The 18757-nt window shown below is 35.7% G+C and overlaps 1 protein-coding gene across 1 annotated transcript; it reads right to left on the minus strand.

The window, feature by feature from the left end:
- Positions 1-4806: 4806 nt before the first annotated feature.
- Positions 4807-16435, minus strand: LOC127797253 (ACD11 homolog protein). Its single transcript, XM_052329974.1, has 5 exons — positions 16239-16435; positions 15878-16133; positions 14469-14641; positions 10670-10815; positions 4807-5318 (listed from the first exon to the last, which is right to left on the minus strand). Exons 1-5 carry the CDS (start codon positions 16286-16288, stop codon positions 5212-5214), a joined length of 732 nt encoding a protein of 243 aa, XP_052185934.1. The 5' UTR covers positions 16289-16435; the 3' UTR covers positions 4807-5211.
- Positions 16436-18757: the final 2322 nt, after the last annotated feature.

Below are 18757 nucleotides of genomic sequence, written 5' to 3' on the forward strand. Positions count from 1 at the left end.
TTTTTATATATTCTTGATTATTTAGTTCATGAAAGAAATAGAAAAGAAAGAAAGAGAGAGGGGCTTGAGGAGTAAAATAATTATTTTATCTTAATTTTGATTATAAAAGTTGTCTCTTTTATTTTTAAAAGTTGTCTCTTAATTTTATTTTTAATATAGAACAAGCTAACAAATAACCCCCTATTTTAGTTTACTGAAAAATATATAATTTCTTTTAATCTAAATACTAAATAAGTTAATAAACATCCCACTTTTAACTTTAAAGATTTCCTATGTATATATTATGCGTTCTAAAAAGACCAAATATTAATGTTCATTAAATTCATTTTTTTTTGTGCTGTAACACTTTTTATTAGTTAATGTTAAAATAAATATATTTATTAACATAAACATAACCAATAAAATTTATTTAAACTCAAAAAAATAAAAAATAAAAACATATTTAGTACATCTTATTTTGTGCCCTAGCAACGCAAGAAGAAAAAAACCCTAAATTTAATAGAGTTGCTCATATTTAATTTTTGCTTAAAATATTAAAGGTTTGTTTGATGTGGATTAAGGGAAAGTTTAAGTTCAAGTTAACGAATGTTTTTGATAAGCAAGATTATGAAAACTTTGTAGAGTGTGTGGGATACAAAAATTCAAAAAAGTTGCTTATTAATGAGATTTTGATTTTTTGAGAAGTCAAAAATTCCTTTTAAAGTGTTGCTATAAGCCTAATAATAAAACATTTGAATTTTTAAGTTCAAGTTAAAAATTTAAGCCTAATAATAAAGTTTAAGTTCAAGTTAAAAGTTGTTTGTAACTTTATAATCAAACATTTGAATTTTTAAATAAGTTTCTAATAATAATAATAAAAATTAAGTGAAAAACTCATATTAAAACACAAGTCCTAATAAGAGATTATGCAAACATTCATACACTTTGAAAAATAAGATAAAAGTGTGTTTATCATCCTGGCTGATCATTTGGAAATGGTTAGTTTCCCTTTTATTTTAGGAGAAAATATATTTTGCATTCTTAAAATTTGATATAATTATAAAGAGTATATTTTTTAATATTTTAAAGATTATACACTAATCATTTTATTATTCACAAGTTGTGTTTTTATCATTTTTTTACCATTAAATTTACGTTATAATAAATTACCCTTGATATTTTATAATCTACACAAATTTCTTAACCTTCATTTAATGGTGTTATTATTTGAATACAATAATAAAATTTATATGTGGAGAAGCATGCTAAACAAAAACTAGTTAGAAGACATATGATATATTTTTTTTCTCCATGTAAACACTTAAATACTTAAGTTGGTTCAGTCAAAAATTAAAAAGGAACTCAAAGAGCTATTGTAGTATTTTTGGAATATTTAGAGAGGTGAAAGCTCATAAATGGCAAAGTCCTTATGTTTTTCAGGATTAATTTTATCATCGTTTATTTCGACATTCAAGACAAAGATATTGAAAATGAATTAACGTGTTCTTGATAATGATATGATTCTCTCAGTTCTTTAAATTTGTCTTAGGTTTAGTTTTATTGGGTCATGTCACATCAATTGGAGATAAAGGTCAATATAATCGTAAAAATTAGGAGTGAGCAAAAGTTCGATTCAACCAAACTAATCGAACCGAACCGACAAATTTGGTCGATTTGGTTTGGTTTGGTTATTTTTGCCCTTAAAAATCGGTTCTTCGGTTTGGTTCGATTATTTTAGTAAAAATAATCGAAAAACCGAACTGAACCAAATAGCAATACCCCCTCCCCCCGAACTGAACCGCCCCTCTCCCTAACGCGGGCGCGGCAACCCCCCTGTCGAACCAAACCGGCCCTCCCTCCCTCACGCGGGAGTGGCAACCCATGTCTGCTACAGTCTTCTCTTTACTCTTCTCTTCATTATTCTCTCTCTAAGACTCTATCCCTCTCGCCATTTCGTCTTTCTCTTTGAGATCTGGCCGGCTGCAACACTACCTCATCTCATCTCTTTATAGATCTCAAATCTAGTCGCACTGCAGCATTGCATCATGGTCATCTCTTCGTCCCTTCTCACTCCCTCCACCATTACTCGCCGTCCCCGATGGCGAAGACGAAGGCTCTTCGAGTTCGAGGCTTCGTAGATCAGGCCGCCTCATCTCTTCGTCTCTTCTTTTTCTCTCTACCATCCCTCGTCGTCGTCGATGGCGAAGATGAAGACGAAGGTCGAAGACTAAGATGACGCGAATGCAAGCTGCTGCCGATGGCCAGAGACGAAGATGATGCTGATGGTTTTTAGGTTAGTTTTCTAGGTACAACTTCTTTTTTTCATTGAAAGTTTGAAACCTAGATCTACTAAAATCTAACCATTAGATGTTTTGAATTTTTTGGTATGTGGGTCATCGTGATTGGGGGAATCCAATGATCGGTTTCGATCATAAGAATCATCGGCCGACTAGGTGGCCGGCGATAACAGCAAGGCAGTCTCTTGTTTATTTTTGTGTTCTAGTTTATTTTCGATTCATTTTCGGTTCGATTAGTATGGTGTAGGCTTCGGTTAGTTGGGGTGGGTTGGTCAGTTCAGTTCGGTTATTACATATAGTCTGGTTCAGTTCGGTTCATAATTTTTGAGCAGTTCGGTTCGGTTATAATCGATTGTACACTCCTAGTAAAAATATGAAGAGAACACACATAATTAGTGAAAATTTATGTGTTAAGTGTAATTTATATTTGTAAATACATATTTTATTAATATCAATAACATATTGATGTAATCTGAACGGTGACATTATATATATATATATATATATATATTACTAAACATTCAATCAGTGAACTATGGATCGAATTCAAACCAGTATTTTCAATTCAATTATTGTTCAACTTTAATAACTTTTTTTTTGGGGGGGGGGGGGGATTTTAACAAAATTGAGTCCAAAAATACAAGTAGATTTAATTGTTTCTTATGAAATATTATCTGAAATGAAAATATATTTGTAAATACATTACTATAAAATTAAAGTTTAGTTCCTATTATTACAAAATTTGCTAAAAATTTAAGGATCATGCTACATGTATCAACAAGATATACAAGCCCGATAATAGAATTAAATTTCATCTAATAATAAAGTCCGATCGGACTTCATCATTAATCATTGGGCTTCATCCATAAGCGACAATGGCAAATTAGGTGAGAACATTTTTATATTTTGATGTCTTCGATCATCCTCTCGGTAACCTAATTATTTGTACAAGTAACATTTTCAAAATTTAAATATTCACAAACAAATTGAAAACTAGATCATAAACATTTTTTTTTTTATTCGATTGGAGTATTCGAGTTTCGCCGATTAATCTCCAGGGGCGGGTAACCTTCCCCTCTAATACACTCCGGGTAAATTCGAATACGGACATAACTTATACACACTCAGAACTGGACATTTAGAGCAGTCCATACAGAACTTAAACTTTTCAGTAAGTTTCTGCACTGATTCGAACCCTAATACTCCATGTAAAACTTTAAATGCTTTACCACTACACCATACCCATACCCGTGAGAACAAACATAAATTATTTTAATTAGACACCATTATGTAGATTAAGACATCAAACATCATACATGTAATCTAAATAACTAACAAGAAATAATATTTTTAGGATATTTCTATATAAAAAAATTTAATTGAGTAATTTGGAAAAGTATTTTTCCTTTTAATATAATTATTATGGAAAAATACTACTTGTGCAAACAACTGGGTTACGAAGACGTTAAAATACAAAAATGCCCTGGACTAATTTGCCTTTACTATCTTTGGATAAAGCTCGATCGGGCTTCATCTTCATCTGAGCCTGAGCGGGCTTCATCCCATGATGAAGTTCGGTCGAGGTTCATGATTGATGATGAAGTCCGATTAGACTTCATCATCGGATGAAGTTCGATTTGGTCGTTGAACTTGTATATCTTATCGGTACATATAGCACGACTCATTATTATGAGTGACATTACTTTATCTAAAAATTTCACTCTTTCAGTTAACTATTCTAATTATTAATCATAATCAGTACAATAACAAACGACATATCCGGTCTTTATCCCATTATATGAGGTCAGCTATATAAATTCTAGACTTCCATGCATTTTTGTCTTATATCATATCTTCATTTATACCTATATATACATTTCATATCAAATTTTAATGTCTCTCTCAAAGTCTTTTTGGGTCTAGTTTTACCTTTATTTTTTGACTAATTATTCTATTTCATCAACTCTTTTCATAAGAGCGTCTCTTATCTTTTTCTCACATAATCAGACTATCCTATCATGGGGTGAGAAACCTTTTCCCTCGCAGAAAAAGCAAATGGAGGTGGCTGGCTCTGGCTGCAAGGCATTTTGAGTGGCGGCCACTGGGAAGCAAGGCATGTGCTGAGCCACAAGCCACACCCAACCTTCAAACGTATATAACAAGAAGAGACATGCACGATCCTCGTGCGAGCGTGGGACAAGGTGGTCCAATTTTGTCATTCTCCTTTAACCATGCTCACTGTGGGATGATGTGCATGTGTTGGATATAGATTCATTGCGCTGTATAATAATCTATAATTTACACGTATTAAATAAATAAATATATGGGTAAATTGCAAACATCATCCTACCAAAATTTGAATCTTGATTTTAAGCAATATTATTAGAATCTCTTATCATATTGCCAACCCAGCCAACAAACTGGAAAGCTTAAGCTTCATCTCATCCTTCAATGTTCATTTGTGGAGTGCCTTTTTTGTATCACGACACGAGGGCCACCGTAAAATGGTGAAGAGAGAGCTTGAGAGCAGCAAACAACACATTCAACGAGGTAGACTATACATACATCCATACACAAGAATCCATTGTACACAGAAACTCGTATCTCTGGCGCTAATGATTCATATACAATCAAACGAATGGAATGGTTAAATAAAACAAAAAAGGAAGGGGAGAATTGCCTGAAATTTTTAGCTACAGATGATATTTCCTACCAGCTAGTGACATCTCTCTCTCTCTCTCTCTCTCTATATATATATATATATACTGCTGCTAAGACTGCTTTCAGTACAACTGGGGCAAAGTTCACTGACAACATGGAGTCGGCGATCCCCAAGTGCATTAGCTTTGAGAGACTCATGGCAACAATGCAGACTTGTTTCTTAAAGAAAAAGAGAGCTGCATCTTCTCCAAACCCTCCCAGAACAGGTAACAAGTTACCAATCCAAGCTGATATTCTTTGAAATATACAGCTTATCTATGTACTCTATAACTGGGAGTGAAGCTTTTATATACTTTCTCATTTCCCTCTCTGCTGATTCATCTGTGGCAAAGATTGATGGTTTCGGTCAAGAACACAATCAAAATTTTGATTTCACCAACAATAGAGTAAACTAACAACGTGAAACTTAAATAAGCATAGAAACATGGACATATCCAAAAGATGAATTAACCAAGAGGTCAAAACTTAAAATGTTTTGCCTACAAAATAAATCCACACTGCTCCTATGATTGATACAGAAGTAGTTTCTGATGGGGGATGTGAATTTGATCCTAACGATCAGGACTTGCTCTGCTCCCAATGGTAAGTATAGGATTTGCTGTAATACCACGGGTCATCACTTAAAGTGCTAATTGAAGGTAATTTATGAGTTTCATGGAGTAAGTAGTATACTCAAAACCTCCAAAATATACTATCAATGTGGGATTGCTCATGACAAACTCCCCTCTTTTTAATCCCTGGCGTACTCGCCAGGTAAAAAGGATACGTGGCAACCTGGCATCCCTTTCTTGAGGAGGACAGGCCATGGCATCAAACCTACCAAAGTGGCATCCTCTTTTGGGTCCAATCAGGGAAGACAATCCTTGAACTAAAATCCCTAACTGGTTGAACAAAAAGTTGAACCTGGTCAAGTTGCAGAAACAGTAGCACATCTTGCACTGAACTCCGGGGTGGTTTCCTAGGGATTTTGGGAGGTACAATGGCTGGCCATTTCTCTTGGTCACCTAAGGTTATGTTTAGAAGTTTTTGGAGCTGAGGGAAAGAAGCGTTTATAAAACAAAGGAATGGGAAGGGAAGGAAAGGAAAGAAGGGGGAGTCACCCTACTCTTGTTTGGATGTTTAATGAAAAAGAGGGAATTTTCTCCCCCCTTGTTTGGGACTTTAAGTAAAAATGAAACAAAATGGAAGGGTTATATTATTAAATTTTCAATATAATCCTTATATTTTATATTCAAATGACCGTACAAAGGACAATAAAGTAAAAAAACAAATTAATTAAAAAGACCTACATCCCCTCCCGTATCTTCCAATTTGTGGGGATGAGATTTTAGAGGAAGGAGGGGGATTGGGTCCCCTCCAAATTGGATTCCCTTCCCTCTTCAAACCTTTCCTTCTCCCTCCATTCCCTTAATCCAGACATTGCCTAAATAGGACATCATCATAGATTCCTTGCCTTTAGACTTTGTTTGAGAGGGGGTTAGCAATGGAATGTAATAGAAATGGGCATTGAGTGAAAAGAAAAAGTGTGGAACAGAATGCAGAACATTTTCTTCTTGACTGGGACAGTAGGGGATGAAAAGTAATGTAAAATACTTTGTCCGTGTTTGGGAGAGTAGTGGAAATGGATAGAATGGACAAATATTTAAATCAAAATTGATGATTATACCCTTTTAACAGATGCAATTAAATGAGGTTAATTCAATTTCAATTTTATCTGATCTGTGCCCATCTCTACTTCATTCAGTAAGCATATAACCTTGATGTAAGTTATTAATAAATGAAAACAGCAATAAAATCTTGTCTCAGACTTGAAAAGATGGAGTGATATAAGTTTATTAATAAATTAAAAGTATCATTAAATCTTGTCTCTAAATTGGCAAGATGGAAGAATGTTTGTTACCAGAAGAGAACACAGAAAATCATCGAGTATGCAATTAGAAAGCCAGATGGTAAATGAAGGGATAGATAGAGTTTTTGAAGTTGCCGGATGAATTTGGATTTTCATAAAATCATTGAAGGTTAATGATGTCAAAACACAAAAATGAAACTTTCTGCCTATTTCCTTTCTATCCATTCTCACCTAATTAAAGGAGACAAAAAGTGGAGTTTTGGAGGAGAATGGATGAAAAATTTATATTTCCATTCCATTCTATTATTATTAATATCATCGCCACCAACATCATCATCATCTTTCTCAAACAGCGAGAAACTGAGAAACTCTTTCCACCAATTTCCACTCCATTAGTTTCCATTTCATTCCTCTCCCAACGCACTCTTACTGTTGTGAGGTGGCAAATCATTTCTATGGACATTTCTGTGGTAAGCACAATAATTGGGGGAGGCCTATTCCTGAGCATTGAGTCTCATCCAACTTTAGGAATGTGACCTGGCCATCTGTCACCTAGGCAATGAGAATGACAATCGCTTCTCAAACAAAAACTAGGAACGGGGCCACATAATAATATTTTTACTGATTTGATCCTCCTTAGTTTCCACAAGGGATGCAATCTGTGACGTAAATCATAGGTGCCTTGCAGTCTATAGCCAACTTTTCTTTCTCTGAAGGCAAGGGAGGAGATCATGTTATACAGGTTTTAATGCTTTGCTTAAATGTCAAGCGGCTTGGGATAAGCTCAAGAACTCTAAGAAATTATGATTGATGATGTGCACTTTGTGCTGAAATTGCATTCCTTTCCACATCTTTACCGAACTCTCCTCAAAACTAGGGTCTTGTGTGTCCATTGCCATTTCTTGGAAGCACCTAAAGAAAGAAAGTGGATCTTCTCTGTCGTGTAGTGTTTCTGTGATCAGATGAAAGGCAATAAGATGATCATCAACACACACAAAAAAAAAAAAAAAAAACTTACCATGAAATGGCTGTTACCAATTCAGTATAATTCCCAAGTTGTAACTGAATGGAGTGGCAAATTAGCATACTAGTGTAGGCTTTTTTTAATAAGGATTTCTCTTAGTTGCATATTTGGGGCAAATTTGTGAATCCCTGGAGTATCTATGAAACACAGGATATGTTCTTTATTGTTACCCTTTGGTCCATAAAAGCCTATAAATTTTGGGAGAATGTACCTCCTCCAAATACAGGTCATAAGTGATAGCAAGAGGGTATGGCAGGCGAGATATCTAGATTTTTCCTAGTAGACAACGGCTTGGACTTGTTCTTGCAGGTTTACTGTTGCAATTAACAAGACAATAATTGGCTGTTCAAATGGTTGGGAAGGGGCCTGGGAGCAGAGGGTCTGCCATCTTGCATGGCAGGGGAGGCCCCTTGCTCTAATTCTGGGCCCCTGCCCAAGCAGTCAGTTTTGGACCCATCTTGACTCCCCGTTTCTAAGCGAGGGCTAAGTAAAGGCAAACTCTATGACAAGCATAAGGCCTTTGAGGGGTGAATATGGTTTCCATCATAACTTGTTGGTCTTTCTGTGCATCTGCTTTGCTAGTCAATGTACTGGGAATCTGCTTTCTTTCTAGGGAAATTAACAACAGGGGAGGTGTTTCTTCCTCTGGCAAAGCCTATAAGGACCTGCTGAGCTCGGTTCCACTTTGCTGGGGCAGCAACGTTGCACTTCCCATTTTGACAGGTGGTATTAGTAGTCGATAGGCAAAAATCATAGGTTCCTCAGTGGACTACGTTGCTGGCAGTTTAAGTGATTTTTTTTTTTGGGGGGGAAAAAATACTACAATTTTAAAACTTATTTAAAAAAGTAATGCAACATTCAAACTATTTACAAAAATACTACAAATTATGCCAAGTCAGCATCATCTGCCAGCATGATGATTTTAACTGGACATAACTTGCTAGCGTGAGGAGCGAGTTTATAAGCTTCTCACTCCTCATAGGAGTGAGTTGCACCAGTGCAAGTGCAAGCACTTGCAACTCATTCCTGTGAGGAACGATTATGTCAGAAACTTGGTCCTCACGTGAGTGAGTTCCTTTTTAGTTGAAGTCCTTAGCGACTGTGAATTCTGAAGTGGAACAATATGTAGTATCTAGTTTGAAGTAGTATTTTTTCAAATAAGTTCTAAAATTTTAGTATTTTTATAAAAAATTCCAGTTATATGGATAATTGGTATGCTATGAGAATTTCCTCCACATAACTGAGCCACCAGAGGGAGAAGGAGCAGAGAGAGGGTCACTATGAAAGATACAGAAGGTTATGTTCATCCTCTTTGTTCTTGTTGCCCGGTCTTTGGAGCTTTACCCACATATATATAGACAGTGGCCTTCCATGTGACCCACACAGGCTTCCCGTAGAACATGGCCAAAAGATATGTGATAACCTGACATCCCACATCCCTTTCTTGAGATGATGGCCTGTTGCATGCCAACTGAAGTGACAATGTGGCATCCCCTTTTGGGCACAATCAGGGAAGATAGACCTTCCTTTTGTCGGCTAACTTCCAAGAAGACTCTTTCAGCTAGACAATTCTCTGGGATCCTAGCCCTCCAGGCTGCATTCTCAGATGGATCCTGAGGCTAGATTCCAAGCTACTGTCAAGTCTTCGAATTGGGGAGGCTAAACAACCCAGGAAATGGGCTCAGGGAGAGTAAACAGGGGATAGCTGGCCAACCCAAGGGGTGTGGCCACAGGGAATAGATGGAGGTGCATTGGCTGAGTTAGGTGGTTACAAATATTCGTTCTAAGGAATGTCACATGGTGTGATGGAAATATGTCTCTTTCATGTTTCATGACTTGGCATAGCCCACACCAACCCGTTGACTTATGGGAGCAGGGGATGGAATGAGGTTGATTGAGAGGTTTGGACCTATCATGGGTGTGGGAAGAGTTCTTATTGGAGGCTGGCAGGGTTTACTAAACCTGTCCTGAACCATCACCTTACCATTCCAGTTTCTGAAGATCAGTTGTCAAGCATGCCAACTTTGCTTTGTCACAGCTTTTTGTACTACTCAAATAAATTAAAAGCTTGTTGGAAAACAAAGCCAGCTTTAATTTATTTTTTCAATTATCATTTCTGTTATATAAAACCGACATGCATGTGAAGAAAAAGACGACATCACATAATCTCAGTGTTATGTCTAAAGCAAATTAATATCAGGTAAAACCATTCCTAGGATTGACACAATAAAATCTCAAAATGATATTAAATACTACAATTTTAGAACATACCAAATTTCCATTCTCAATTATCATTTCAAATTAGTAAAAACAGTTAAGGAGGACATGGACAAATATGGGAGCCTAATATATTTCAGTATTATATACAACAGGAGTAATATGAAACTAAACTATTCCTGGAAGACTATAATCAATCTAAAAAAATTTTAGCACTCCAAGTTCTACAACATGCTGACATAAATGCAGGCAATGTCTTCTCAATTTCTCCATGGCATCATTAGTCCAAGCACCAATTTTTGTAACTCATACACATTACTCAGACCCATTAGTCTGCTGATATTTTCCTCATACGTTACTCATTATTTACTGTTACATGCTATTAGTAATATGGTACACACTATTAATACTGTCCACTTGGTTTCATGTAACCAGATAGGTTGCCTCCTGTATCAAAAGAAAGCCTAGGGGTCCAATTCAAACTTTGATCATCCAGTTCAGATAGTCATTAGTATTGCCTTTTGATGCTGAAAAAACCTGTAAAACCATATTTTTCTGCCCATAAAGAGATTATAAACTCACCGGTTTCATTTAGGTTCAGCAGAAGTTGTTCCCTTGTTGGGAGAGCACACATTCCAGCATAAACTGCTGTCCTAATTGCCCAAGTATGGTATGGTGCAAAAACTTGTGCATAAGCTGTTGATGCTGCTTCTTTTAAAGAGCCATAGCTGACAGAAAGAAAGAAAAATGTGATTCATTGCCAAAGAGAAACAGAAGCAAAAAAATAAAATATCCATATAATTGATGACAGGATTGGAAACCTCAAAAAATTAACTAAAGCACTAGGGTTGGTCTGAGAGGTGCTATTATGTTTATCATAAACTCAAAATTTGATTTTGGAAGTTTATATACTGCAGTATCTTGCTGCTCAAAAGATAAAATTCCTGGTTCAACCAGAGGTATATATATAAGCATACAAGAATGACAGGAATAAAAGAGAGTCAATCACACTATGAAGGTATGACACCAGAACTTTCAAACGATTCAAGAGATTGGCGTGCAAAAAATCCATGTTCAAAGCTCATTTCTCTAAAATCATTAAAGTGTTGCAAACACAGTTATTAAAACTCGACCGAACTGGCCAGTTGGAAAAAGACAAAAGAGATGTATATAGAATGGTTAAAACAGGCAGATATTTCTTTTTATCTAAAGTACTTAATAGCCCACAATTTTTAAAGATCTCTTTCCTCTAATAGGTGGGCAAATTAGTCTTTGGAAAAAACAAGAAAGACGGTCTAAACAGTCCTGACACCTTCATTTGCTTAAAATCTAATCTCTGGTAAGTGTAAACTCTTTGCTTCAATCCCCTACTCTCTGTCTTGATGAAGGCCATTCCATCCAGCCATTGCTTTGCCTCCATCACCAATAGTTTATATCAAACTCTACTTGCATGTATTGTGATAATGAGATTTGAACATCTTAGTTAACTTTTTATATTTTTAATTAGTTTGTAATTATGGAATTTGATGTTTTAGTTAGTGATTCATGTTCTTATGTTATTTTAATAATTTTTCTTATTAATAACTGCTAATAATATTTTAATAATTTTATATATAAACCTTTGAACCAGCGGTTCAACCAGTGCCCCTGCCAGTTTGATGACCAGTTCGGTTTTAATAACTATGGTTGCAAACAGATAATTCATTGGAGTATCTCACTCTTGCCCCTTTTCTTATACAACATGGTACTCTTTTTGGACACTGCTCTAGGAACATCTCAACAAAATGGTTGTATCATATACAAACATCATTATAGTTTAAACTCTGTAAGTACCCTATTTCTTGTCCTGAAAACTTTTAGGGAGAAGTTGTTCTTACTGTAGTATATGTAATATCAATTGTGTTTGCTTGCTTATCACCAACAACTGATCTACTTTTGAATGTTCGCATGGAATTTCCCCCAACTATAACCTCCCAAAAGATTCTGGTTGTGCTTGTTTTGTCCTCCTCCAACCTCATGAACATAACGTCTTAAAAGCTTGTGCCCAAATATGTTGTTTTTTTGGCTTATCAAATTGAACATAAAGGTTATTGTTATTGGGATCCCTTCCCTCAGCACCTCTATCTCTCTCATTATGTTATATAAGTGTAATGTACCTTCATCCTCTCATCCTTTTCCCTTCACTATTTTATCTTGTGAATTATTTTCTAATGATTCTAACATACTTATCACTACAAAGCTCCCACGATTTGTCACCTTCAACTCTCCCTTATGAATTGGCACCACTTGTTGGCCTCCTCGTCTTGAATTTTTTGACCAATTCCACATCTCCAGTTCCTTCTTGTTTGACTTAGGTAAAACATAAGTTCTTCTTCATGACTATCATTGTTTTTCCATCATTATTTCTATACATGAGCTCATTCTTATCATAAGGCCAGTTCTGACCCTCTTTGACAGCATGCCATGCAGAGCAATTGCATAATTTAGAGAAATTCACACTTGAACTTCATTGATATTCTTGTCAATAAGATTTCCATTGATTATAAGTTGATTTACAAAATCAAAACTGGCTTTAATGGTTCCATGGAGCACTACAAAGCTCATCTTGTGAACAAAAGTTTTATTATGAATATGGCATTAATTATGAGAAGATATTTGCTCGTCTTACCTCAATTTGCAATTTGTTAGCTATTGTTGTGGCCCATTAATGAATATTTTGGATGAATGTTTAAAATACCTCTTTGAACGATCTTGAAGAGGAAGTTTACATGCAACATTAACTAGACTATTGTTATCTTCTTACCAAAGTCTGTTGACTTTGTCGAGCCCTCTATGGTCTTAAGCAAGCTCCTCTAGCATGGTTTGTCAAATTCAGTACCACAACGACAACAACATATCAAGCCTTAATCCCATCATGTGGGGGTCAGCTAATTGAAATTTAGTACCACACTTGGTATTTTCGTTTCTTTGCTAGTCCCCGTGATTTTGCTCTTTTTACTAGCAAAACAACTCACAATATGTTCTACTCCTTTACGTAGATAATATGATCACACCGGCAATGACACTTTAGGAATTTATGATCTCAAACACTTTCTCAGATAAACATTTTTAGATGAAATATCTTGGTTCTCTTATCTATTTCTTGGGTTTTGTAGTAATCTCCACTTCTGATGGTTATCACATCTCTCAAGCCAAATAAGCTTCAGTTTTCATCTCAAGTGTTGTCCTATAAATCTGTCTTAGCTTCTCAGTAATTGTAGCACAATCTTCATGATTAATTAGCTTGATTGAGAAAGAGTGAATCATGTTAGGCAATCTTTTATTATAAAAATCATCTGCAATATACCTAATCTATACTGAATACATTATACATCAATACAACTCAGTTTTTCTCCTCAACTTACTATGTGATTATTGGATGTGCAATATCAGGATACAGCAAGTGTACACACCCCATTCCCCAGCATACACCAGATGTGCAACTTACTCCAGTTGATGCACATTTTTGTTAGTGACATATATCCTTCCCAATTTTGAGACATCGTAGACAGCAGCATAACCAATTTAATATAAAATAAGATAAAAGGAAAGTACAATTTTGTGCAGATTGAAGCAAGCAAACAATACTAAAATATTGAATAGAAGAAGCAGAATAATTTCCGGTTTCCTTTTCCAATTTTCAGCAGAAAGCATCCAAACAAATGTTATTGAGCTCAGAAAATGATGGTGATGCAATTAATTGACAAGAGACTTCAAACTAAATATATGCAATAATCCAAGCAATGTAAAATAAAATGACATTTCTGAACCATAATGTTCATAAAAGGAAAATGCATCTAGTTGGATGTAGCAACTTCCCATCTGAGACATGCATGCATAATAGGGGATAACAATACTTCCCATCTATATTTATGATGGTGATGCATGCATGCATCTAGTTGGTGAGCTAGAATTCATGTAGACAACACCCAACCTAGACGAATTAAGGCTTAATATGTTGTTTTTAATAACCAGAGTACATAAATGAAAAAAAAAAAAAGGATAATCATAGAATAACAAGCTACACTCGGAGGTATTGGATGTGAACAAATTACTTATATTGCAAACTTCAATTCCTTAAAGAGATTCAAACTTTTCATTTGTTAGGCCACCGCACAAGAAAGAAAATAAGGAGATCAGATAACTCGATGACAAATACTCAAATATCAAAATAAAAATATTCTTCAATTTATATTCTGGAGAAACATGATCTATTACCAAAGCATGCGACTGCATTAACAAGCTTCAACAACAGGCCACTGAAGAGTTCAGGCTTACAAGTACCAGTAAACCTTGTAGTAGATAAAAGAAAAGGAAGATGATATAGAGGAGTGGAGCATACTCTGAGGACAAAAAATTTTCAAATAATGCTCTAATGAGGTCAAGGCCCTGCCTGACTCTGCGCAAATTACGTGAGAGGCTTCCTGCTGTTCTCACTGTGTTATTTCCAACATCAACTTCGAGTATCTCATTTAAAGTGCCATATTTATCTGATGCTTCCACAAGATTGCGTACCTGAAGGAGTCAATATAGCATTACTACAGAATTTTCTGATTTGAAACAAACAACACTACATCTTTGCATATTTTATGTACAAAAGGGAAACTCAACACCTGTCCTTCACTCCAGGCTTTCATAAATATAAACTCTGTCCCAAGCTTTTCTTTTAAAAAACAGATAAAAAAAGCCCAAAAGAACGTAAAAAGTAAAATAAAAGTTGCAGTGCTACATAAAATACAATCCACCCATAGGACTGAAGGTCCCTTCTTTAAAATAACTGTAAGTGAGAGTTCAAATAAGACCTCTTTACTCTTCTGGTGGACAAAGTAAGACAATGCCTGAATTGCTAACTCAAGACAACCAACACCAGAAAGTGATGAACTGAAAGACCCAACTAGACATTTAGTCTCTCCATCCTTATTGGGTTTTCAGTAAATGTCCCATAGACTTTTACTCCTTCTACAACAGTCGAAGGGAGACCTTAGATGTGTTCAACTTGATCAATGTGCAATCTTACAAGCTGGTAGCATCGGGTATGAACTATACTACACCACTTATAATTGTCCTCTACGATAAGAAAGGATGGTCCCAAAACTGAAAGTCATATGTAGGGAAGGGAGATCAGGGGATCCATAACCAAATTAAATGGTATATCTATTCTAAGGAAAATGCTTGAAGAGAAGGATTTTGACCAAGTAATCCCACTTTTCCTTTTTTGTTTATTGATAAAGCACGTAGTACAACAAGCTTTAATCCCAGGTGGGGTCAGCTATGAGAAATCATCTAGTAATTTCAATACTTTTGCGTTTTCTTTTTCTTTTTCTTTCTTTTAAGTAGCCGGCAATCTCATTGTTTTTTTTTTTTTTTTTCGTTTTTGACTAAGTAGCTAGTAAATAGTAATACTACTATTCTTTTTTCCTTTGGTTTTGTTTTTGGATAGCTGGGAATCCCGTCTAAGAATTGCATGCCAGTGTTCTTCATTAGATTGGGATTGATATTGTCCTTGTTTCATGCGATAGAAAATTGTAAGAAGCCCACATTTTGTCCCATGATGGAGCTTGTGTTTGAGTGATCTATTTATGTAACAGTAGTCTAAATCTCCATGTCTATTTATCTAATCACCTCGTTCTCCCTCATATACTATGATCACGAGAGTAATTTTCATTTCGTTGCACGCTTTCTATAAACATTGATATAATATCTTGTACCCCAGATAGGGCCTAGTGGAAAAGAGGGGGAATTCGATTAGACCTTGGAGCAGTATTCCAATTCGGCGAATTTGAAGGCGATGCCGAGGCAGCCGAAGAGGACGGAGGCGAGGGAGCAGGCGTCGCAGAAGGACTTCAAAGGGAGGTGGCCCTGGCCGGAGGAGAAGGAAGCAATGCCAATAGAATTAACAAATTCGGAGAGATCCTGAAAGGCGACGGCCACGGCGCAGAGAGGCGTACGTTCGTCCTTGGGTTCTTCGGAGGCAGCAGCTTCGTCCTCTTCCGAGCTGCTCATTATCCTTCCCAAATCAAACAACAAAGATTAATTCGCATTTCTGAATTGTTAGCAGCAAAAGAAAAAAGAAAGAGGAAATCGAGAAGGAGATAGATTGGGGGGAACTGACTGTTGATCGACCTCCTTATCTCTTCGGTTGAAGAGGAATTGGAAGGCCATTGCTTCCTAGCGTTGCGGTCGGTTTCTGTCCCAAACCCAATTTCCAGAGAGAGAGAGAGGGAGAGAGAGAGAATTTTTGAGGGAGGAAGGGAAGGTGCTGGTTATGGTCATTATTCATTCGTTGGGGAGAATGAAGAATTAGAAATGAGGGTTTACCGTTTACCAATCGATTCGACTTTCGCGCCACCCGTCCAAAGCCCAGTGCCGTTTCCACCTCTTCTCATCTCTTATAATAATATTAATTAATTAATAATAATAACAATAATATTAAATAACCTTTCTGCGTCGTAGGTTCCTTGCTTAGGCGATGATGTGGCATTAACGGTGCCGACAACAATGTCAAACCGGCTATCCAACCGGTTGGGTACTATTCCAGCAAGTGGACGAGTTACCTTCCTATATACATTTGTAACAAATAAAAATATGCTGAATAAAGGGGTAATTTTTTTTTGGTTTAATTGAAATAATTTAATTAAATTAATTAAAATTATTAGTTTGGTTCGATTTGATTTTAAAATGTGTAAATTTCAATTCAATTTAGTTTTCGTATTAGAAAAATCAAAATAATTGAACAGATCTAATTTTAAAATAATATTATTTTTGGCTAAGTTAAACAAAAGAATGAAACAAGTCGAACCAAATAGAATGAAGTGACCTTTTGGCTTTGGCCTTTCCCCTTTATCTCTCGTCATCATTTCTAACCGATCTCAAGTTCCCAACAATCAACCTTGTTCCCATCACTACGAGCATCTCTCTCCCACCGCAAGTTGCTAGTTTCATCACACCATACTTGCCCATTGAAGCCATCTTTGCAACCACCATTGCCTCAAATGTCACTTTTATTTCTTTCAACGATTTACAATATTTGAGCTTAGACCCCTTTAGTGAGGTTTTTGTTGGTCTCTTAAGGTATGACTACTTAAAAATAATTTTAATGAAAAATACCTCTTTTGAAAATACATATATTATAAAAAATATTTTATAAATTAATCAAAAATAATTAGGTACTACAATTTGTATATTTATTTAAAATATTCTTTTTATTAATCATCAAAACTTAATTAGAAATTAAATAGAGTAAGTTAATTCAATATTCTCTTCTTTTTTTATGACGACAAAAACATGATTTTTGAGATTATTAATTTATTTAAAAATATTTTTATAACACCCTGCTTTCTCAGGGCGTTAGTTAATGTAAGATTTCGAGGATATATATTTTTTTTCAACAGAAACTCAACACATAAACCGATCCCCGAAGATCCCGTTATATATTTTCGGTATATCAACTTAGAATCATTAATAAATTAATACAGGTAAATCACTTCAAATGCGGAAGTTAGATCAAAATCTCAATAGAACATAAGTGAAACCACTTTATTCATGACATAAAGCCGAACCAATGTTTTACATGACGTCGACAAAAGGTAAAACATACTTGAAAACGACATATTATAAACTATTCACTAATCGCCGTCATTTCTCGACAATCCCTTTTCCTTTCGCACTACTGCATTCGCTTGGAATGTTTGAATATTCCAGGGACAAAGTCCATATTAGATAATGAATCATTTAAGTGAGAGTTCAAAACACGTTTTCATGAATAAATGCAAGACATGAAATAAATCAACACATCCCGATAAGCCCTACCCCAAGAGAATCTCACATAACGCTTAACCCTACCACAGGGAAAAAATAATATCTCTAAAAGCAATACCACCATACCGACACATTGGCACAACATGGTTCTAGCTTAAGAGGGGCAAGGTTAATGCATCTCCGCAACACCTCGGGAACAATCGTTACCACTCCCGGCCTAGGAGGGTCACATCAACGTAGGAATCCGGCTCACCACAATTACGTCAGAGATTACGTTCCCACTCAAAAGCTTCCAAGAACCATTACCCAATCCTAAATCAAATCTCATATGGACCACCAGTCGTCCTAGTGTAACTTTCCTGGCCATACGGTCTGGCACGGAAACCTAGGCAACTATCCCTGCCTACACACCAACACAAGATACCCCTATATATTATTCTAACAACACCCTTGGGGAATTACGGCTATACTATCCAAACAATATTCCATATAAATAACACAAAACGCATGACAATGGCACATATCCCAACTCAATGCATCATATAAACACAATTTTATAAAATACAATGCACATGTATAAAATATTTAGGGATGAACCTTCCTCATCAAACCAACCGTCACCGGTTATCATTTGCATGAAATTACAACATATTTAGGTAGCACAAATACCAAGTTTTTAGAGTAGAAACACCTACAATAAATCAAGTTTTAGGAGCGAACACTCACCTCGAACGTATTCGGAATGCCTCGATTTTCGTGCACTACCTCAATTTGCGTGCTAAACCTCAAACACCCGTACTTTATACTCAACCTCGAGCCACAACACTTCCTAAACATCATATTTATTTAAAGGAACATCAAAATCTATTTTTC

Source organism: Diospyros lotus, chromosome 3, assembly GCF_014633365.1.
Source record: "Diospyros lotus cultivar Yz01 chromosome 3, ASM1463336v1, whole genome shotgun sequence".
Classification (NCBI taxonomy): domain Eukaryota; kingdom Viridiplantae; phylum Streptophyta; class Magnoliopsida; order Ericales; family Ebenaceae; genus Diospyros; species Diospyros lotus.